Genomic DNA, 24389 nt, shown 5'->3' on the forward strand with positions numbered 1-24389 from the left:
ATGGGGTCAATTGTGGGGAAGCTCCACTATTTTGGCACATCAAGGGCTCTGTAAACGCGATATGGCGTCCACTAATGATTCCAGCCAATTTTGCGCTCCAAAAGTCAAATGCTGATCCTTCCTTCTGAGCCTTTCTATGTACACAAGAAGTAGTCCTCCACCACAAATGGGGAATCTACTTACTCAGGAGAAATTGCCCAACAAATTATATAGTCCATTTCTACTATTATCATTGTGAAAATGCAATATTTGTCGCTAAATCAATATTTTTTGTGGGTAAAAGTAAAATTTTCAATTTTTCCTTCAACACTGGTTTAATTTCTGTAACACATGTAAAGAGTTAATAAACTTCTTGATTGTGGTTGTGTTCACTTTGAGGGGGCAGTTTTTAAAACGTTTGGTATTTTCTGTCATAGAGGCCCCTCAAAGTCACTTCAAATGTGATGTGGTTCCTAAAAAAACTTGTTTTTGTAAATTGTGTTAGAAAAAAGAGACATTGCTTATACATTTTTAGCTCTTCTAACTGCCTAACAATCAAATGTTTAAAAAATGATACTGATGTAAAGTAGACATGTGGGAAATGTTATTTATTAACTATTTTGTATGGTATAACTATTTGTTTAAAGGCATAAAAATTCAAATTTTGAAAATTGAGATTTTTTTTTTCCTTCACATTTTCGATAGTTTCATAAATAAATGCAAATCATATTAACTACAATTTACCACTAACATGAAGTACAACATGTCAAACAAAAAAACATTTTCATAATAGAAAAATTTGGCCTGATCAAGAAGGAAGAAGATGCTTTGGGGGGAATGAGTTAAAGATATTGTCATGGCTGAAAGTATTGGCACCCTTGAAATTATTCCAGAAAGGTAAGTATTTCTGGCATAAAATTATTGCAATGACATGTTTTGTTATACACATGGTTATTTCCTTTGTCTGTATTGGAATAACACACAAAAAAACAGAGTAAAAAAGGCAAATTGGACATCTTTTCCCACAAACCCCCCCAAAATGGGACAAAATTGTTGGCACCTTTCCAAAATTGTGGGTAAACAACTCAAGACGCAAAAAAAATATGCCCTCACTGATCTCCAGATACCGAAAAATTAGAACTCTGTGGGTTTTAGAAAATGGCGACAAAAGCACTACTCTTTTTTGGACCAACTTCAGAATTTTTTTTAACCCCTTGCATAAAAGTAAATTATACATGTTTGTTATCTATGAACTTGTACCAACCTGAGGCATCACACTGACAACAATTTTATTATAAAGTGAACACTTTGAATAAAAGACCCCAAAAACTTTTACGCAATTGCACTTCTTTTTGCAATTTCACTGCACTTGGAATTTTTTTCCTGTTTTTCAGTATAGTAAAATTAATGATTTTATTAAAAAGTACAACTTGCTCTGCAAAAAATAAGCCCTCATATGGCTATATTGAAAAAAAAAAAATAAAAAAGTTATGGCTCTCGGAACAAGGGGAGCAAAAAACAATAATGAAAAACGGAAACTCACCCGGGGTGAACGGGTTAAAATATACTATGTGCACTTTAAATAGTCAATCCTAATTTCTTATAAAACCATGCAAAAGAACAGCTACACCATTCTTCCAAAGAGTTATCATAACCAGCGTCAGTATACTGCTCCCAATGAGCATTGCCAACAGACTGTCCCCCAGCAAAATGCCCCACATAAAGAACAGTGTCATCATAGACCCCTTTTTTATATAACTCCATTGAAAAGTCTCATTATTACCTGTTTAAGAAACTTGTCAGAGGCATGGCTGTGCTTCGCTAAGACGTTTGGCAGTGCAGGATTGGCATATTCAAACTGAGGATTGTATATAAATGCAGACTTAAAAAATTTAATTTTTTCTTTTTCAACATTAAATGGCTTTATGGCATTTAAAATACAAAATCTCTTCCCGGTGACGTCTTCCTTTGGCTTTGAAACTTCAGGCTCCTTTCCACTTGTTAGGCTGGAAAAGTAATGTTTTCTCCTGGTCTTGATTTTAGGCCTCAGTGAGAATCCTATGCTGTTTCCAGCCACAGAAATGCTTTGTGGATACTTAGCACTGGATCCTCTCGCTTTAGAGTTATAACTTGACATGTTCCTTCGGGCATACATCCAGGAGTTGTTTTGGGATGAAGGGCGTGTTTTATGATATTCTTTGCTGCGTAATGTACTGGACAGTTTCGTCCCTTTCCTACGTTTTTTGTTTTGTGCCCCAGATGATTCTTTTTGAGATTGTTGTTTCTTTTCCTCTTTGCTCTGAAGCAAAACGTTATAACTGCTGGTTCCAGTAGTAAATGTGTCTCGCAGCACGCTCATAGACAGCCCTTGCGTATTTTTTGTATTCTCCGCATTGCACACTTTTTCCACAATCAGAACAGATTTTCGAGACAGTTCCTTTTTAGGCCAATGAAGCGTTTCTACAGTAAATATAAAAACATAAATTATATTAGATCACAAGCTGGAAAGACGCTGTTAATCAGTAGCACAGAAATAGCTGTCTATTAAGTATCCTCCACCAATGGGAGGGCAAGATTCCTGTTTTCTAATAGCAACTACAGTGGAAAAAAAGTTTTTTATCTCTTCTTACATAAAAAGCCTCAGTTTGAAGCTATTATATTCCACACAAAGCAGTTGAGCAAATTATTGCTTCCATAGTATCTACTGTATATGTAATAAAATAAAATATAAACATAAAAAACATTAGGGTCTGTTCACATTATCATTGATGGATTTTGGTTTTCTCTTCTATCAGAGGAGAATAAAGTATGTGATATCCATACTGCCAACGAGAATCTGACCAGATGGGTGCATCCTCAATTAATGCCAGTGGGTAGCGAGGCCGTTCCCATGTATTCGGATACTGGCCGGGAGTTTGCATATCACATGCTCACGGACACGTGACCGGCGTTTCCTACTCCGACACCGGCAAATCCTCACAGCGTACAGCGTGTACAGTGTGAGGATTCATACGTCTGCAATCATATAGAGTGAGTGCACACATGTCATATTAGACTGGACAACCCCTTTAAGAACCATATGTGCATAGGCTGGCTAGCCTCAATAGGAGCAAAATAAAAATGTATTAATTGGTGGTGCTTAGATTCTTGGAGTAGAAATGTATTCAGTCCAATGCAAGATGAAAGAAATACCAATCAGCAGTAACATGAAAAGCTTTATCTTCAAGCAATAGCGCAAAAGCAGTCTGCCCCTTCTGCATTTGCACTATTCCTTAAAGATAATAATGTCCCGATTCATCAAGACCAGCAATGTCCACACTGGTTTTGATGAGGGGCATGTTGGAGTCAGACGTTCCAGATTCATTCGGAGATACATGCCTCTTAATGAATCAGGAGCATCTAGCACGTGGCGTGCTTGCCACAAATATTATTCTAGTCAGGGACTGGAGTAAGATTTCTAATGTAAGGAATGCTACCACTTGTCATGTATTGGAAAAGTTATTGCATCACCGCCTCATCCTGCCCCAACTCTGCCCATATGGTGTCAATACTCTAAAAATTACACATTTTTTATGCAACTCTGATTTGTGCAAGAAATGTATGTCTTTTAAAAGTGATTAACACCATAAATTGTGGCGTAATCACTATGGTGAAACGGACTGTTTGTTTTACCTATCAGTGCTGTAACTATCTTCTTGAATTTTATTGCCTACTTCGATGTATTATAATGGGAATTTTAATACAAAAATAAGTATTGAAAGGAAAACATGATTGCAAATTGTATAATCTCATTTACAGCATTGCATAATAAAGAAACATAACCAAGTAAATGTGCAGCTTCAGTACATTAGAAATAACTGAAGTTATATCCAAAATCTATGGCATGGAGAAACTGCTGCACAGGGCTCCATTACAGTGGAGATTGTCAGTGTGAATTGAACACATCTAAAGTTCTTCCAGTTGTAACACATCACAAGACTATGGTTTGGGCTTGGTCTACAGCGGGCTTTACATGCTACGATATCGTTAATGAATTTTCTTTGGGGTCACGTTGTTTGTGACGCACATCCGGCGTCATTAACGATATCGCAGTGTGTGACACTTATGTGCGACCTAAAACGATCGCAAAAGCGGCCAAAATCGTTTGCCGCGGAGAGGTCGTCCTGAAACAAAAAATAGTTTTCTTCTAATTAGCGATGTTGTTCCTCGTTCCTTTGGCAGCACACATCGCTGTGTGTCACACCGCAGGAGTGAGGAACATCTCCTTACCTGCCTCCACCGGCTATGCGGAAGGAAGGAGGTGGGCGGGACGTTTATGTCCCGCTCATCTCCGCCCCCCCACTTCTATTGGATGGCTGGCGTGTGATGCCGCACGACCCGCCCCCTTAGAGAGGATGTCGCAGGACAGGTAAGTGTGACGGGTGTAAGCGACAATGTGTGACGGGTGTAAGCGAGGTTGTGCGCGACGGGCAACGATTTGCCCATGTCGCACAACCGACGGGGGTGGGTACGATCACTTGCGATCTCGCTAGCGAGATCGCAGTGTGTAAAGCCCGCTTACAGGTTAGAGTGCAAGAAAGGATCAGTCAGTAATTGGTCCCCTAATCCCTGATGCTGGTATTGGCAGGAACTGTAAGGTTTTCTTGTAGATTAACCCAGGGGCGGACATATCATTGGTGTAGCCATAGGCCCAAGAGATAAGGGGGCCTATTTTTACCTCCAAACCAGGTGGAATTGTGCATTTTGATGAGTTATAGGATTGAAGAGGGCCCATATACTTTTCTTGCAAAGGGGCCTTCTGTCTGTGTCCACCAGTGGATTAACCTTAACACTATACCATTGAGACTGCCCCAAAGATCTTCACTCAACTGTTACTAGCTGTGCATATAATACATGATCTAAAATATATTTATTTACAATATAAATAACCCTATTTTGAGTGTTAAGGCCCATTTACACAGAATGATATTGCTAACGAGATATCGTCGGGGTCACGGTGTTGGTGACGCACATCCAGCCTTGTTAGCGATGTCATTGTGTGTGACACCTTTTTGCGATCAGTAACGATTGCAAAAAGGTGTCAAATCGTTCGTCGTGTACATGTCGTTCATTTTTAAAAAATCGTTCCTTATTTGGAATGCAGGTTGTTTGTCGTTCCTGCGGCAGCGCACATCGCTACGTGTGACACCGCAGGAACGAGGAACAACATTGTACCTGCGGCCGCCAGCAATGAGGAATGAAGGAGGTGGGTGGGATGTTCCGGCCGCTCATCTCCGTCCTTCCACTTCTATTGGGCAGCCGCTTAGTGACGCCGCTGTGACGCCGAACAAACCTCCCCCTTAAAGGAGAGATTGTTCGGCGGCCACAGCGACGTCGGTCAACAGGTAATTGCATTTGACGCTGCCATAGTGATATTGTTCGCTACGGCAGCGATCACCCCCTGACGCGCCACCAACGTGGGTGGGTGCTATCGCTCGCAACATTGCTAGCGATGTCGCAGCGTGTAAAGCCCGCTTTAGAGTTCTTGCACTCGAGTGTGTAAATCGGACTAGTGAAATGTGATTAAAAAAAAATTGCAATCCACTTGGACCATTGTTATTCTATGGGAAAGTTCCAATCTGCAATTTTTTTTCTCAGACTACGATTGTCAACAAGTCTCACCTCACGAATACCCATGCAAGTCTATTGGTGCATGTGAAACATCAGACTGCTGTACAATATACGCAGAGATAGGCAGTGGAGAAGATAGAGAGATTAATCTCCCCCTCTTCTCTGTACCGGTAATCCAATCACAGGATGGGATCACAGTCGCATGAACATCGGATCACGCTCGCAGCAGGGTATGGGGGTCATTAGTATATTGTGACGCCCTGGGCAAGCCAGGGGTCACAGGTAATAACACCACCACACCCTACACCCCAGATAGGTACACCAAAGCTACACAAAAATCCTTGTTGCCTTCCTCCAGGGGCTGATGTCCACACCAGGGGGTGGGCCAGGCGGTTGGCTCCGCCCACCGAGGAGTTCACAGCCATGGAGGCGGGAAAACCAGGCAGATAGAGTTTGGAGGAGGAAGTGAAAGGAGTTAGAAGTTAGAGTTCAGAGTAGTGAGAGCTGAAGTGGAAGTGAAGTGGTAAAGGAGCAAGAGAGAGGAGTAAAGTGGAAGAGACAGTGACAGTTGAGAAAGCCTGAAGTTGGTCCGGGTGTGTGCCCCGGACTGAGACAGCAAGGTCTGCAGACAGCGGTGACTGTCTGCAGGAGAGGCTGCTTGGAGGTTGCCGGAAGGACCGTGGACAGGTGGTAGCCCGGCGGTACCGGAGCGGTATACGAAGAGCAGTCAGCACCATTGGCAGGGGCCTTTCGGATCCCAGCAAGGCTAGGAGTCGCCGTGAATTTGCCAAATCCGTCAGTGAAGGGGACCTCTGGGTCTCCCAACAACCAAGTCCCGATTGAAGGCAACAGTCCGACCGTTAGGGAGAGACACCGCCACCGCCAGGGCACCAGTTTCTCAGGGCCAGCGCCTGCGGGCAAAGTAGGGCTCCTCCGGCCCATAACCAAGTCGGGGAGCGGGTTACCGGTGGGAACCCATCGCTACCATCATCATCTCAGGTGCAGGAAAAGGGACCGTCACCGTCAACTACTGGGGAACAGCAACTGCAGCCGTCCGTGGGAACCGTCTTTCCAGCCGTGTGTTTTACCGAGAACAGTGTCCCCGTGTCAGGCTGAGTGAGTACCACAGTGCCGTGAGGCAGAGCGCTGCCCCCGCGTCCCTGCACCCCACCAAGCCTTGCACCGGCCCCGCCATCCCTCATCACCCACCTCGCCCACTGGGCCCCGGGACAACTACCCCCCTACCCACGGAGGGGAGAACCAACAACTTTGCTGCTCCCTGTCATCGCTCCCGGGATCCCCATACAGAGCAGCGGTGGTGTCCACACAATCACCACAACCGTGGGTGGCGTCATGGACAATAAACCATCCCAAAACCCAATCCCCTTTCACTCACGGGCGAAGAGCGCTGCTCGAGTCCCCGGGATCCGGCCCATCGCTCGAGCCACCGAGCAGCAGCAGGCCGCAGCAGCAGCGGCAGCCGGACCCGAGCAGTGGGAGAGCGCGGCGTCCCCTCCTCCGCCCGCGACAACTTGGCGTCACGAACAGGATCTTACCACTCTGCCGTTGGGTAGAGGTGCGCCTTGTGACCGCCGGAGGTGTCCGGCCGGAAAATTTCAGAAGTCGCCATCTTTGTCGCGAAGAGTTCCCGCTCGAGCGTCTTCTCGAGTAGCGGAGGCGCGAAGGCCAAAACCCCGCCCCGATAGAGAAGGGGCCGAAAAGAGGCTAAGGGGGATGAAATGGCGACTGGTCGCATGTAGCTGCGGTTATAAAGGCAGGGACGCCAGGACTCTGCAGCCATCTTGTTCCTGGGAGAAGCCGCCAGCAACATGTGGATGCCGTCCCGCAGCACCGTAGCCCCCGCGCCAGGAACCGCGGCGTGGGTGGAGATCCGGACCGCGCAGCTCTACCAGAGGCTGCAGGTGAAAATGCAGCTCCTCATGGAGGCGTGGGAGACCGACATGGTGGATGTCATAGCGACCGTGCGGAGACGCGAGGAGGAAGCGGAGGAAGGGAGGGTGAGTGACCCACGCCCCGATGCCCTTGAAGGGCCGGTCATCGCGGCTGCGGGACCCGGTCTAAACCCTCTCGCCCTGCTGCCTCCCTCGCCACCCGTCCTGGAAGCCGTGACCCCGCCACTAGGCCCGCTACCACCGCAACCGGTAGCGATACCCAGCATGTCCGCCCAGGCGGACCGACCTGCAGCCGGAGCCCGTAGTCGATCGGAGGTGCTGCCATGGAAAGCCCCGAAAACCGAACCGGAGGCGTCCCCCAAGAAAGTCCCCGAGCCGGAGCCGATAGCCCGCTCCGTGCCGAAGGCCCAGCCGCGGAAAGCCCCTGTGCCCATCCCCCACACCTCGGCTGAGGTTGCGCCGGGTTGCCGATGCAAGGCAGCGTCTAAGGCCAAGTCACTGCGGGACCTGTCGTCCAGAGTACCAGCAGTGGGCAATGTCCAACAGGTCTCGCGGGGCCCGACCCGTGCGCCGGAGCTCGCAGCAGCGCCGTACTGGGACAGGGAGCCGGTACCGTTGGGCCTGGAAATCGGTGAACGAGAGAGAAAGAAGGTGGAGATGGTGGCCCGTACGATCCGGGAGAAGGAGAGCCTGAGACAAGCTACCTTCCGGGCCCGGGGCCCGCTGTATGAAGGGCAGGTGAGGCGGTTTGATGTCCGCCGGGGCTATTGATTTATTTATGAACCGGGCCTGGAGGCTGAAGTGTTTATAGCCCGGCGGGATGTGAATGCTCACCTAGCAGAGGAGCACCCCGGTCGTAACCTGATGCCGGGCGACATAGTCCAATACACCCGGCACTTTGGGGAGAGGGGGTGGTTCGCGCTGGATGCTAAGTTGAGGGGCAGCCAGGAGTCCCGTGTGAGCGCTGCGCCACCTCCCTCAGGTGATGTCGAGAACTCAGAATGATGCACCGTTGCACCGTCCCGGTAGGGACCACCAGTGGGAAGAAAGTATGTATGTTTAAAAGTTGAAAGTTTTGAAGAAAATGAAAAATGATTACCGAACAGTAACCTGATTATCTACCGTGATTGGAACCGGCCGTTGCCGGCATTGTTGTCCCCGTGGGGACCATCTAGCTGCATAGGGAACTCTCTATGGACAAGCCCGTGAACTTGCAGGGCAACCACAAACGTTAGTGGCTTGTAAATAAAATCTGTTGTTGCAGCTAACCGTTATCGCCTCCGGAGAGGCAGATTGGAGGGAGGGCCCGCAGTGGAGCAGGCTGGGGCCCAGCCACCACCGGAACCGGTAGCTACCCTCTGGAGGGGAAGGACAGATCCCACTCGGGTAACTGGTTCAGGAATGGGGTCAAGGGGTGCTGCCTGGGTTTTAGGGGCAGCATCAGGGCCAGGTTACTTGGGTGGGAGAGAGCGGCAGCCGCAACCGTTTGAAATGTTATGTAACGTTTAAGAAATGAACCTCCCGATGTGGGATGAAGTTATTTTATTTGTATGTCATGTTTTTATATCTTTTCAGAAAAATAAAACCGGTGTTGGACAGGCAGCCCGCGGACGGTCTGCATTTTGCTAAGGGGGAATGTGACGCCCTGGGCAAGCCAGGGGTCACAGGTCATAACACCACCACACCCTACACCTCAGATAGGTACACCAAAGCTACACAAAAATCCTTGTTGCCTTCCTCCAGGGGCTGATGTCCACACCAGGGGGTGGGCCAGGCGGTTGGCTCCGCCCACCGAGGAGTTCACAGCCCTGGAGGCGGGAAAACCAGGCAGATAGAGTTTGGAGGAGGAAGTAAAAGGAGTTAGAAGTTAGAGTTCAGAGTAGTGAGAGCTGAAGTGGAAGTGAAGTGGTAGAGGAGCAAGAGAGAGGAGTAAAGTGGAAGAGACAGTGACAGTTGAGAAAGCCTGAAGTTGGTCCGGGTGTGTGCCCCGGACTGAGACAGCAAGGTCAGCAGACGGCGGTGACTGTCTGCAGGAGAGGCTGCTTGGAGGTTGCCGGAAGGACCGTGGACAGGTGGTGGCCCGGCGGTACCGGAGCGGTATACGAAGAGCAGTCAGCACCATTGGCAGGGGCCTTTCGGATCCCGGCAAGGCTAGGAGTCGCCGTGAATTTGCCAAATCCGTCAGTGAAGGGGACCTCTGGGTCTCCCAACAACCAAGTCCCGATTGAAGGCAACAGTCCGACCGTTAGAGAGAGACACCGCCACCGCCAGGGCACCAGTTTCTCAGGGCCAGCGCCTGCGGGCAAAGTAGGGCTCCTCCGGCCCATAACCAAGTCGGGGAGCGGGTTACCGGTGGGAACCCATCGCTACCATCATCATCTCAGGTGCAGGAAAAGGGACCGTCACCATCAACTACTGGGGAACAGCAACTGCAGCCATCCGTGGGAACCGTCTTTCCAGCCGTGTGTTTTACCGAGAACTGTGTCCCCGTCTCAGGATGAGTGAGTACCACAGTGCCGTGAGGCACAGCGCTGCCCCCGCGTCCCTGCACCCCACCAAGCCCTGCACCGGCCCCGCCATCCCTCATCACCCACCTCGCCCACTGGGCCCCGGGACAACTACCCCCCTACCCACGGAGGGGAGTACCAACAACTTTGCTGCTCCCTGTCATCGCTCCCGGGATCCCCATACAGAGCAGCGGTGGTGTCCACACAATCACCACAACCGTGGGTGGCGTCACGGACAATAAACCATCCCAAAAACCAGTCCCCTTTCACTCACGGGCAAGGAGCGCCGCTCGAGTCCCCGGGATCCGGCTCATCGCTCGAGCACCGAGCAGCAGCAGGCCGCAGCAGCAGCGGCAGCCGGACCCGAGCAGTGGGAGAGCGCGGCGTCCCCTCCTCCGCCCGCGACAATATGGCATCCAATGCTCTCTCTCATCAGATGACATACGCTCATCTGACCCCGGCCTTAGAGGAAGAGTAAAGGAAACAACAGTATGGTCTGAAAAGTAAGAAGGAATGTGCTCTTTCAATATTTGTAGGCCATGTATCTACTACACATACATAACATTACAATATCCCTGTGATCAATATTGTGCTGTGGTATTGAAAGCAGAGAATAAGGATAGTGTAAACACCACATGGTGGGACCTCTAGGGTACATATACCACAAGTTAACAACCAAGGATCTTAAAGATAGGATACAAATGACATGACCACTGTAGCACCCCTGCGGTACCAGGTACCACAAAATGTAACTGGAAACCCAAGCCAGTCAACCGACCAGCATCTTCAGGCCACACACAACCCAAACACCAAACTGGGAGACTGCCACTAGTCGCCACCCAATCTGTAGGGAGAGACCCAGCAAGGGGAGGGGCCAGTGGTCATTTGGAAAGTTGGCGGGAGGAAGTGTTCAGTCAGTCAGAAAAGGAAGTGAAGGGGAGTAGGAGAGGAGTAGCAGTGAAAGAGTGAAAGTACAGAAAGAAAGGAAAAGACCTGAAGTAACAACAGAGTGGTGTAGCAGGAGTGAGGGACTGTGGTGTAAGGGACCAGGACTCCAGGGACTTTGATTTACCTGTGGAAGTGGAAAACTTCAGGGAGCACGGGGCACCAGTGGAAGTCTGGAACCTAGGCTCACAGGACTCAGCACGAGGCAGGGTGCAGACCCTAGGACAGTGGGACACTTTATGGTCAACTGTTATATCTGCGAGGCGAGAAGATCTCCAGGGTCCATCGCTAACCAAAGAGTCTGAAGCATCAGCAGCAAAGAGGGATTGAACCCCTTAAAGAGTCCAGGCTGCCTGCAATAGGACCAAGACAGAAACGGAGGGGTTCCCAAGTAGCTCTAGGCCATGGGAGCCCATCAACAATAAGTGTGCATGGAGGACAGCCAACTCAGGTGACAGCTGGCATGGAGAACAAGGGGAGTGGGAACACCTGGATCCGGCACCAGCTGGTCAAAACACTCAAGTAAAAACAAGGCAAGTTAAAACTGCAATACTGGTGTGGACTGTTTCCTTACCGCCTCTGTACACATACACTGACTGTTCCCTACTACAATCCCCATCATCCACTGCTGGGGTCCAGCCCTGTTTGCAGAGGGCCCAAAACACCTAAGCTGCACTACTCCATCAGCCCCAGCAGGACCCTGCAGCAGCGGCTTCAAATAACCTCGCCGCACACCACTAGTGGCGTAGTTGACAAACTTTTTTGTTTTATTTTCTTTTATTTTTATCCCTTTTTATTTGGACTGACCCCCAGGGTCACAAAACTGGGCATCGGCCGCGACCACGACTCCCCTGAGTGTCACACACGTCCGGGACCAAGTACCCTACAGCCCTGGGGCGTCATACCAACATTTGCATTAAATACAGTAGCAGTGTCTTCTCGGTGCTGGACGTTTTTCCCCCTATAGAGAATAACCATGTTTTTTTCAGACTATATTATGTATGTTACTATAGAACACCCTCCACATTTACACCATAAAAAACTAGAAAAAAATTCCTGATAATTAAAACTGGCCAGGTGATTTAAAGGGGTTGTTCAGCCTTGAAGTATAAAATCTACAGTCACTCTATGTGGACCTTCACAGCGTGCAGTGCGCATACTGCCAGGATTCTCTGGCGCTGGGTGCAGGTGGTCACATGACCATAAGTATGAGATTTTCATACATGCAGTCACATGCCGATTAAACGTGCGTGGGTGGGATCAAAACAAGTGAATTGAGTGAAGCCGTATATGTCTAGCTGGAATGTGGCTGGAAGTATGCAAATCGCATGCTTGTGGTCACATGACCTCCTGGCACTAACAAATCCTGACAGTGCACAGACTATGAGAATTCACAAGTCTGCAGTCACAAAAAGTGATTGCAGACTTGTAACCAAAGGCCAGACAACCCCTTCAACCACTTCCCGAAATATGACATACTGTATATTTATGTAATATGTCGCCTCCCTGACTTTGATACACACTCGAATGCTGAGCCCACATCTTTCCTAGCATTTGATGGCTGTGATATTCAGCCATCATCTGCCTCTAACAACCATGGGTGGAGCGGCGCTTAACTAGTGACTGTTAACCTGTTAAATATCACAGTCAATCTCTGACAGTGGATTTACAGCATGCTGGCACATCATTCTATGCACTCATCAGCACACATGTGGCTTGATCGCAAGGTGCCGATGGATTTCCATAATGGTCAGAGGTCTGTTCAAGACCCACGTGCCTATTATGACAGTACGTCTGTGAAAGCCAGCCTGTAGCTGACGTTCATAGGAGACCATGATTTTCACTATACACAGCGGTACTATAGCATTGCTGTATGTAGTACAAGCGATCAGATGATAGCAGGTTCAATTCTCCTAAGAAGACCAACAAATACAGTAAAAAGTGAAAAGAATGTTTTTTAAAAATATATATAAAAGTTCAAATCACCTCGCTTTCACTTATTAAAAAATAAATAAAAAATGCACATATGTAGTATCACTATGTCCGTAATAGTCCAGTCTAGTAAAATCTAAAAATAATTAACCCCACTGGTAAACGACATAATGAGAAAATTCTGAAATGTCAGAATTATAGTTTTGCAGCTGCCGCAACACTGTGATAAATGCAATAAGGGGTAATAAAAACATTGTATTTACTCCAAAATGGTACCAATAACAACATCACATTACGGCGCAAAAAAGAAGCTGTTACAAAGCAACATTGTCTAAAGGCCCCGTTACATGCAACAACATCGCTAACGAGATGTCGTTGTGGTCACGGAATTCGTGAAACACATCTGGCCTTGTTATCGACCTCGTTGCGTGTGACACGCACGAGCGACCGCTAACGATGCAAAGTACTTACCAAATCATTGATTGTTGACACGTCGTCCATTTCCAAAATATCGTTGCTGCTTTTGGAAGCAGGTTGTTCGTCATTCCTGAGGCAGCACACATCGCTATGTGTGACACCCCAGGAACGAGGAACAACACCTTTCCTGCGTCCTCCGGCAACGAGATGGGCGTGACTTTCATGCGGCTGCTCTCCACCCCTCGGCTTCTATTGGACGCCTGCCGTGTGACGTCGCTGTGACACCGCATGAACCGCCCTCTTAGAAAAGAGGAAGGTAAGTGCATGTGACGGGGCCTAGCGATATTGTGTGCCACGGACAGCGATTTGCCTGTGACGCACAAACGACGGCGGTGGGTGCTTTCACGAGCGACATCACTAGCGATGTCGCTGCGTGTAAAGCGCCCTTTAGAATTGAAAATAATACGGATCTCGTCAAAAAAACAAACCTGAATGTTTGGTATTTGTGTTATTATACTGACCTGGTCATTTGTACTGTAAAATGAAGAATGTAAATAAAGAAAAAACAATTAGAAATTCAACTTTTTTCACAATTTTGCCACTCTTGGAATTTTTTCCCTGATTTCCAGTACAACACATGATATAATGAATCTTTGTCATTCAAAAGTAAAAGTCGACACACAAAAAACAAGCCCTGATATGTCTATGTGGACAGAATTCAATATCATTAATTTTAGTGCTCCAGTATAGAGGGAGTAACATCCACATTATACTACATTCATATGAACATTCATTATACCACACAAAGCAGTGCAATGTTTATATTTTATTTTACTCACTTATATAGTGCCATTAATTCCACAGCACTTTACAGACGTCATCATCACTGTTCCCATTGGGGCTCACAATCTAAATTCTTTGTTAGTATGACGTTGGAATATGCAAGGAAACCAGAAAACCCAGAGGAAGCCCTCATAAACACAGGGAGAACATAAAATGTCCTTGCAGATGTTTTCCTTGATGGGATGCGAAACCAGGGCCCCAGCGCCACAAGACTGTTATGCACTTATGCTGCTCTAAAGTATGTGACATTGTACACACAAAAAAACGCACTGAACACAATAATACAATGTGTGTAGTTTTTTATTTATCTTGACACACTGTCCTTTTAGGCATGCGATGGATCACTAAACCTGATATAATGAAGAAACCTGCAGCTAAACCTGTTCTATTGTTTTGTGTTACATTGTTTCAGGACCTTCAGGAAACTAACAGTGGTGAGCAAGTCCCCTTGTAATACTATTGTATGTTTGAGGATTTCGATAGCGTTAGGGCAATGACAGCCAGAGACGAGTTTGTGGTACAAGATGTTTTTATGATATGTAACCACGGTAGATACACAACGGAAATACACAGTATAACAAACACAAAAAAATACCTTTCTGAAACGGAGCGAAGGGGATTCCCGGGGCCACGCACCGGACTCCCCCAGGGAGACCACCAGAGCGAACCCCTATACAGGGACTGTCCGATAATCAACCCCGGAAGGCCTAAATGCGGTGCAGCCGGGACACAAGGGGCAAGCGGTAAAGTCCAGAAGTGTCCGTACGGAATGAAAGTCCAGAATGGTTATGAACCGGAAGAAACCGGGCAGACGTGCTGACAAAAGACGGCAGACGGAGTCCGGGCACAGTTTGAAGAAACCGGGTATGGTCCAGAGTCGGTCGGTAGATTTCCAGGAGGATCCAAAGGTAATCAAGTAGCAGCAGCAGCAAAGCAGGAGCACACAGCAAGCAGTATACTCAGGCACTGGACTAAGCTTAGAGGCGGCCTTTTAAGCAGCTGGACAGGAAGTAGGGCAACAGAACACAAAACTCCATGTTAACTGAGGGCAAGCTTTTTCAAAAGAGGACTGGAAAACCCGGAAACCTGACACCCCTTCAGGTTCCTCCGATGTCATGAACTGATCAAATATTTCACTATGGGGCAGGAAGAGAAAGAACTGTGCAGCTGCACCATTTTCTCATTGATAGACATGGATGCATTCTGAGCACTTTATACCCTCATTAAACGGAACCTGTCACCAGATTTTTGAGGTATAAACAAAAACTAGAACCTTAAGCAGCACCTGTGCAGCATTCTATAAAGGTGCATGTTTTCCCCTGACTCCCCTTGTAGACCCCACAAATACCTTTCGAAAATCTCCCATGCTGTTAATCCCTGTGTCCGGTCTGGTTGTGGCTCCTGTCCCTCCTCTTCATGCTGATCGCCGTCCTCTTGTGATGATTGACGTGGATGACGCCTCCTGCACCATCCATGTCGTCGGGAAAAATCTTGCACCTGCGCAGAGACATTGCTGGCTCATACAGGCGCACTTCGCTTTTCCCTACCGCGGACAGAGCCAAATACATAGGTGTGCATGCACGAACCAGCAAGGTCTCTGCGCAGGCACCAGATTTTGCCTAGCAATGCCGATAACGTCTCCTACATCTTTCACATACCCGAGCTAAATCTAGCACCTGTGCAGAGACCTCGAAGCTTTGTGCATGCATGATGTTAAAAATTTGCAGTAAACCTATGTGTCTTATTAGCTTAGACCAATAGTCTTTCACTATCCTCCACTCATTCAGAGATTTAGAAGACGCAAACCCTCTAGTTGCACCATTTTTGCTTTACAGTAGCACTTTCCTGGCTTTGGGTACCTCCATACAGATTAATTTATTTGATATTGAGGACTCCATCTGCTGGTAATCCTGACTATTTTGCTAGATAGCACTCCATGCCTTAGCATGGATGTGCTACATAGATTTGCAGAGCGTTTGCCTTCTAAGCCCATAGTTGTACTGCTTAGAACCCACTGCTACTTTGCAAAAACCCTCCCTCTACATTTATTTTATCCCCCATGGGAGCCATTATTTTAGCCTTAGGCCGATGTGACATCAAGGTCATCCACTCCTTTTTGCACCCTTGGCATGGTGGAGACATCTAAATTTATGTCCTGCACATGGCCTATCACACAATCAATGCAATAGGTAAATGTATTCCAATATTACTGCCACCTAAACTGATAGCTACCAGATTTTCAAATAAGTCACATCATTAAAAACTTAAAAGGGGCTGTCCTGTCATAATACATTAATGACCTATCCATATGTCTGATGTAAAACATGGAATGGATTCAACAGAATAGGAGCTATTCCATAGTGTTCAGGTCTGCATGAAAATAATTGCAGTAAGCACATCTTTGGACTGTTTTACAGACCAGGATAATGCATGCAATGAATAGCAGCTCTATCACCTGTATGCAATGTGAATGAGCACACAGAGCTGCACACAATGCCAGTCATATCCTTAAAGGGCAGTCGCGGCTTGCCCAAATTTTGATATGACTGTTGGAACCCAGCCTTAGATACGTTTTTATCAGTATTGTCCCATTGTGTCCCCTCCATTTGTCCACTTTCCCTAAGCTCAGCCCCAGAGTGAGTGGAAACTACTGTAGCTATTATGATGACTACCATACCCTGCACAAATAGGACAGAGGAGATCTTGCTCCCCTATGTCTCTCTAGCACACCCACCAAAGCAGAGGGAGCATAAAGGATATTAAATAACAGTAATAGAAAGGTTTTCCAACTGTTTAATAATTCCAGGACAGTCCGTAAAAATTACGCATCTTTTTGTTCCGTCCGTTAAAATTTAAGGCTTCCGTGATTCTTTTCAAGCTGACGAAACTTACACAGATTATTCTGACCGTAATTATCATCAGTTTACAGTGAATGTAGCTGATGTCTTCATGTGATAACTATGGCCTGTAGGCATGTATTCACTCAATCACAATGATTTATTATGCTTTTTCAATGTATCAGCAAAAAATATTATCTATTCGTGATTTATTTCATAAGCTGTCAAGAAAAAAATAAGAAAATCAAGTTGGCAGCCATGGTACTGAAGTGGAGTGAAGGATGATACTCACTAAAAACTGCACCATGTCTTAGTATCTTTCCCTTGGTCTCTCCAGCAGCATCTTCCACCTCCTCCCAACGTCTCCATAAACTTCTATGGGCTGCAGCATGTAACCTGACCTTTTTTTTTATATAGTTACATTGGTTAAAAAAAACCTTCTTCCACCAATTATATATTTTTGTCACTAAATCATTTATAACCGACAATATGTGTACTGATGAAATCATCCAGCCCTTTATAAATGCTGTTATAGTGTTTGCCATTACTACCTCTTGTGGTAGGGCATTCCACAGTCTGACTGCTCTAACTGTAAAGAACCCTTTCCTAATAGAGAACCGTTTCCTTGATCTCTTTGTGTACAAACTACTGCTGATATTTAAACCCATGTTCAGAAAGAGTTATCAGTATATATGCTTGGTAGGAGGAAAAGTAGGGACTTGAAAATGAAGAAAGCTTTTTTTAATTTGTTAGTATATTGCGTTTTTTTAAAAAAAAAAACAATAAAAAATGTATCTTATCTCTATAAAATGTTTTACCAAGTGCTTTGTATGATACTGAAAAAGAACATCTATCATATTACGCAGAATTGAATTACCTCTTCATGAAAACTAATAGAAGGTAGTGACAGATGTGTAAGTGTGGGTCATTAATGCATCTTTCATCATCCACTCATTCATTGATAGGGATAGAATAAACCACAGTTAATCATGTAAATGAGAAGAGCACAGTAATTTAGTATCAGAACTGTAAACCACAGACTTTTTAAAGCATTTTAATTATTCAAGCCCATAAACAAGCTCCATAGATTTGTTAGCAGGTCTATAATATTAAGTAATATTATATTTATGCAATCATCTAATAAATTCTTCAAAGGAGGTTTTACATTATGAAAAAATTGTGTTCAAAGATCTGACATCAGGAAAAAGTGACATTTTTAATATACTCCCATGCAAATAATCTCAATGTGCTCCTGAAGATTGACAGCTCAGGCCAACAGCATGGTTGTGCCACTGGCTTAAATTGTTCACTCTTTGGTTCTGCAAGCTGAGGCAGCTATGACTGCAGTATAGAAGCCTCTGAGCCGGATTCATTAACCAACCAGCACTTGCAAACTCTATACCAAAGAGCTTGGAAGCACTGCGCTCCTTGCCTAGTAGACCTCCCATCCCTGATAAAATACAGTAGTGGCCGATAACCTAAACAATAAACAGTAATCAAAATAAATGAAAGTTTCTTTATTGTTGAGAACAGAAGGATTTTTAATAACAGGAAATTTGTGAAGTTTCTTGCTTTACAATTTAGCACTTTACAATTTTGCCAAATTAAAGGGAATCTGTCAGTAGGCTCAACCTTCCTAAGCCATTTATATAGGCATGTAGGTCATAGGAAGTTGAATAAAATGATACCTTGATATCTGCGATCCAATTTCATAGAACAGAGAAATCCATGTTTTCCTTAATATGTAAATGAGCTGTTAAGATCTATGAGCCAGACACAGATCTGCATGAGAGTCTGCCTCTAGAGCCTATTTTTAATGAACGGGGGTGTTACCATTATCAGACATGTAGATCAGTAGAGCGGACTGTCAGTCATTACATGTCTCACACTGGTAACACCCCCTTTCTTTCAAACTAAGTTCTGAAGGCAGATTCTCATGCAGATCTGTGTTTGGCCCATAGATCCTAACAGCTCATTTACACAACTTGCAGAGCTTCAGGCTACCCTAAAAAGATGTGCTTTTTAGGGAGCGTCTATCACCCTCCGTAATCAATGTCAATTCATATATATCCGCTCTGCTATTTTTCAGAACATAATTCTCTCTCAAACTCCACTGCACCCAAAATCATTACAAAGATTGGCTGATGACCGACTCATGCAACTTTCATCCATCCCTCATTTCTTCTAGATGGCTGGATCGTTATTGTAAATAAGCACTTCTATCTCGTATCACCCCCTACCTCACCCCATTGTAGATTGTAAGCTCTTAAGAGCAGGCTTGTTTTTATTTTTGCTTTAATTATTGTATCTTCTATAACGGTTACTTATGCTTGTATATGAACCCCTGAATTGTAAAGCGCTGTGGAATATGTTGGTGCAATAGAAATAAAGATTATTATTAAGTTAAAGTTCTCATTCCCCATGTTCACACAAATAAAAATAATAAAGCCTATGCTCACCTCTGGTGCCGGCGTGATTCTAGCAATGTTGGAACTCACATTCCCGTGGCCCACGTGACATTCTTATGACAGGTGAACCTCACTGCCAATCAACGCCAGCTTCCTTCTGTTCACCTTCAGACATTTCAGTAATTGGGCAGCATGGTGGCTCAGTGGTTAGCACTGCAGCCTTGCAGCGCTGGGGTCCTGGGTTCAATTCCCACCAAGGACACCATCTGCAAGTAGTTTGTATGTTCTCCCCGTGTTTGTGTGGGTTTCCTCCGGGTTCTCCGGTTTCCTCCCACACTCCAAAAACATACAGTTAGGGACCTTAGATTGTGAGCCCCAATGGGGACAGTGTTGCCAATGAATGTAAAGTGCTATGTAATTAATAGTGCTATATAAATGAATAAATTATTATTATTATTATTAATTAACATGAAGTGAGTACTGCGGCTGCCACTAACTTCCTATTAATTACTAGTGATGAGCGAGTACTAAAATGCTCGGGAGCTCGAGGCTCGGGCCGAGCATCTCAAAATACTCGTGTACTCGGCCCGAGCACCGAGCCCAATGTTATCCTATGGGAGACCCGAGTATTATTCTGAAATGACCCCCGGCAGCATGTAGAAACCATAAAACTGTAAATTAAAAAAAAAAACGTGCGTGTGTGTGTAAGCGTGCATATATATATACACGCGGAGTGGAGTGCGGGAGGGGCCGTAGCCGAGCGGGGAAGTGTCGGGCTAAAGGCACGGTCATGCTGTGCGGGCCGGCCAATCACTGCAATTCAACAAGTAACAGGGCTGTGGCATTGCAGTGGTCTGCCAGCCAATCCCTGCATAAGGGATGGCTGTAAAAAGAGCGCCAACATGAAGACCACGAGTACAGCACGAGTATCGCGAGATTACTCGGTCCCCGCCGAGTAGCCCGAGTACATTGATACTCGTGCGAGTACCGAGTAGTAACAAGCATACTCGCTCATCACTATTAATTACCTAACCATACAAAGGAGGGGGAGAGGGAAGCTGGCGCTGATTGGTTGCGGGGCTCACCAGTCATAAGAATATAAAAGTGTCCCATGGGGGATAAAAACTCGCCATTCAGCCAATCAGTGTGAATACAGCGCCGAAACCCCATCGATGTATAAGTTGTCACCTGTCCTGTGGGTAGGTGATTAATTATTTTCAATGGGGAACCCTATTAACTGCTAAAGTGCCCTATACAGAAGAAAAGAACCTCCCAGACTGTTGCCATATCAGCAATGTTGGCACTATATCTATCATCAGTCACATGACATTCTTGCTATTACATGATTATTTTTTTTCTTTTATATGGAGAACTTTAATACAGGTGCATCTCAGTAAATTAGACTATCACCAAAAAGTTAATTTATTTCAGTAATTCAATACAAAAAGGGAAACACATTATTATTATTATTATTATTGTTATTGCGACATTTATTCCATAGCGCTTTATATGTGAAAAGGGTGTACATAATAGGGACAAGTACAATAATCATAAACAAAACAAGGTACAGACCGGTACAGGAGGAGAGAGGACCCTGTCCGCGAGGGCTCACAGTCTACAAGGGATGGGTGAGGATACAGTATGTGAGGCTACAGATGATCGTGTGGCGCTATATCAGACTAAGGTGGGCTTTGCACGTTGCGACATCGCAAGCCGATGCTGCGATGTCGCACGCGATAGTCCCCGCCCCCATCGCAGGTACAATATCTTGTGAAAGCTGGCGTAGCGAAAATTATCGCTACGCCGGCTTCACATGCACTCACCTGCCCTGCGACCGTCGCTCTGGCCGGCGACCCGCCTCCTTATTAAGGGGGCGGGTCGTGCGGCGTCACTGCGACGTCACACGGCAGGCGGCCAATCGGAGCGGGGGGGCAGAGATGAGTGGGATGTAAACATCCCCCACCTCCTTCCTTCCGCATATTCTACGGAAGCCGCGGTGACGCCGGTAGGAGATGTTCCTCGCTCTTGCGGCTTCATACACAGTGATGTGTGCTGCCGCAGGAGCGAGGAACAACATCGGACTGGTAATTATGGATTACGCCGACGCTGCACCGATGATACGATTACGACGCTTTTGCGCTCGTTAATCGAATCATCTAGGCTTTACACACTGCGATGTTGCATGCGATGCGATGTCGTAGTGTGCAAAGCCCGCCTAAGGGTTACTGCAGGTTGTAGGCTTTTCGGAAGAGGTGGTTCTTCACGTTCCTTTTGAAGCTTGTCAAGGTAGGCGAGAGTCTGATATGATGTGGCAGAGCATTCCATAGCATGGGGGATGCACGGGAGAAATCTTTGATGTGATGATGGGAAGAGGAGATGAGAGGGGAATAGAAAGGAGATCTTGTGAGGATCGAAGGTTACGTGCAGGTAAGTACCGGGAAACTAGGTCACAGATGTAGACAGGAGACAGGCTGTGGATGGCTTTGTAAGTCATGGTTATGGTTTTGAACTTGAGTCATTGGGCAATGGGAAGCCAGTGAAAGGATTGGCAGAGAGGAAAGGTCGAGAAGTAGCGGGGGGACAGGTGGATTAGTCGGGCAGCATAGTTTAGAATAGATTGTAGGGGTGCAAGACTTTTAGAAAGGAGGCCAGAGAGCAGGAGGTTTGCAATAGTTTTTCAAGTGTTTATTTCTGTTAATGTTGATGATTATGGCTTACAGCCAATGAAAACGCAAGAGTCATTATGTCCAAAAATTAGAATATTATATAAGACCAACTGGAAAAATGATTTTAAACTCAGAAACTTTGGCACCTACTGAAAAGTCTGTACAGTAAATGCATCAATACTTGGTCAGGGCTCCTTTTGCATGAATTACTGCATCAATGCAGCATGGCATGGAGGCAATCAGCCTGTGGCACTGCTGAGGTGTTATGGAAGCCCAGGTTGCTTTGATAGTAGCCTTCAGCTCGTCTGCATTGTTAGGTCTGGTGTCTCTCATCTTCCTCTTGACAATAACCCAAATATTCTCTATGGGGTTTAGGTCAGGCCAGTTTGCTGGCCAATCAAGCACAGTGATACTGTGGTTATTAAACCAGGCATTGGTACATTTGGCAGTGTTGACAGGTGCCACGTCCTGCTGGAAAATTAAATTTCCATCTCTAAAAAGCTTGTCGGCAGAGGGAAGCTCTAAAATTTCCTGGTAGACGGTAGATTTTCTGTGCTGACTTTGGTCTTGATAAAACACAGTGGACCTACACCAGCAGATGATATGGCTCCCCAAACCATCACTGATTGTGGAAACTTCACACTAGACCTCAAGCAGCTTGGATTGTGGCCTCTCCACTCTTCCTCCAGTCTTTGGGACCTTGATTTCAAAATGAAATGCAAAATTTACTTTCATCTAAAAACAACACCTTGGACCATTAAGCAACAGTCAAGTTCTTTTTCTCCTTGGCCCAGGTAAGACGCTTCTGGTATTGTCTATTGGTCATGAGTGGCTTGACACAAGGAATGCGAAAGTTGTAGCCCATGTCCTGGACACATCTGTGTGTGGTGGCTCTTGAAGCACTGACTTCAGCAGCAGTCCACTCCTTGTGAATCTCCCACAAATTTTTTAATGGCTTTTTCTTAACAATCCTATCAAGGCTGTGGTTATCCTGGTTGCTTGTGCACGTTTTCCTACCACACTTTTTCCTTCCACTCAACTTTCCATTAATATGATTGGATACAGCACTCTGTGAACAGCCAGCTTCTTTAGCAATGACCTTTTGTGGCTTACTCTCCTTGTGGAGTATGTCAATGACTGCCTTCTGGACATCTGTCAAGTCAGCAGTCTTCTCCATGATTGTGTAGCCGACTAAACCAGACTAAAGCTGGTGTCACACATAACGACGACGACAACGACGTCGCTGCTACGTCACCATTTTCTGTGACGTTGCAGCGACGTCCCGTCGCTGTCGCTGTGTGTGACATCCAGCAACGACCTGGCCCCTGCTGTGAGGTCGCCGGTCGTTGCTGAATGTCCAGCTTCATTTTTTGGTCGTCACTCTCCCGCTGTGACACACACATCGCTGTGTGTGACAGCGAGAGAGCGACGAAATGAAGCGATCAGGAGCCGGCACTGGCAGCTGCGGTAAGCTGTAACCAGCGTAAACATCGGGTAACCAAGGGAAGACCTTTCCCTGGTTACCCGATGTTTACGCTGGTTACCAGCCTCCGCTCTTGCTGCCAGCGCCGGCTCCTGCACTGTGACATGTGGCTGCAGTATGCATCGGGTAATTAACCCGATGCATACTGTAGCAAGGAGAGCAAGGAGCCAGCGCTAAGCAGTGCGCGCGGCTCCCTGCTCTCTGCACTGTGACATGTAGCTGCAGCACACATCGGGTTAATTAACCCGATGTGTGCTGCAGGAGAGCAAGGAGCCAGCGCTAAGCGCGGCTCCCTGCTCTCTGAACTGTGACATGTAGCTGCAGCACACATCGGGTTAATTAACCCGATGTGTGCTGCAGGAGAGCAAGGAGCCAGCGCTAAGCGCGGCTCCCTGCTCTCTGCACATGTAGCACAGCGACCTTATGATCGCTGCTTCTGCTGTGTTTGACAGCTAAGCAGCGATCATAACAGCGACTTACAAGGTCGCTGTTACGTCACCGAAAATGGTGACGTAACAGCGACGTCGTTGTCGCTGTCGTTTAGTGTGACACCAGCTTAAGGGACCATTTTAAACACTTAGGTAGCCTTTGCAGGTGTTTTGTGGTAATTATTTTAATTTTCTGAGATAAGGACTTTTGGGTTCTCATTGGCTGTAAGCTTTAATCATCAACATTAACAGAAACAAACACTTGAAATAGATCACTCTGTGTGTAATGACTCTATATAATATTTGCATTTCCCTTTTTGTATTGAATTACTGAAATAAATTAACTTTTTGATGATATTCTAATTTATTGAGATGCACTTGTAGTTAAGAAGAGCTGGTCCAGTAGTGCACAACTCTTTTA

The 24389-nt window shown here is 46.2% G+C and overlaps 1 protein-coding gene across 1 annotated transcript in view; it reads right to left on the reverse strand.

The window, feature by feature from the left end:
* The window catches only part of MATCAP2 (microtubule associated tyrosine carboxypeptidase 2), a 46262-nt gene that overhangs the window by 21125 nt on the left and 748 nt on the right, over positions 1–24389 (reverse strand). The window contains exon 2 of the mRNA XM_075315130.1: positions 1763–2439. Within this exon, the coding sequence (XP_075171245.1) occupies positions 1763–2439 (677 nt within the window). The remainder of the gene's footprint in view (positions 1–1762; positions 2440–24389) is intronic.

This window comes from Anomaloglossus baeobatrachus, chromosome 6 (assembly GCF_048569485.1).
Source record: "Anomaloglossus baeobatrachus isolate aAnoBae1 chromosome 6, aAnoBae1.hap1, whole genome shotgun sequence".
Classification (NCBI taxonomy): Eukaryota; Metazoa; Chordata; class Amphibia; order Anura; family Aromobatidae; genus Anomaloglossus; species Anomaloglossus baeobatrachus.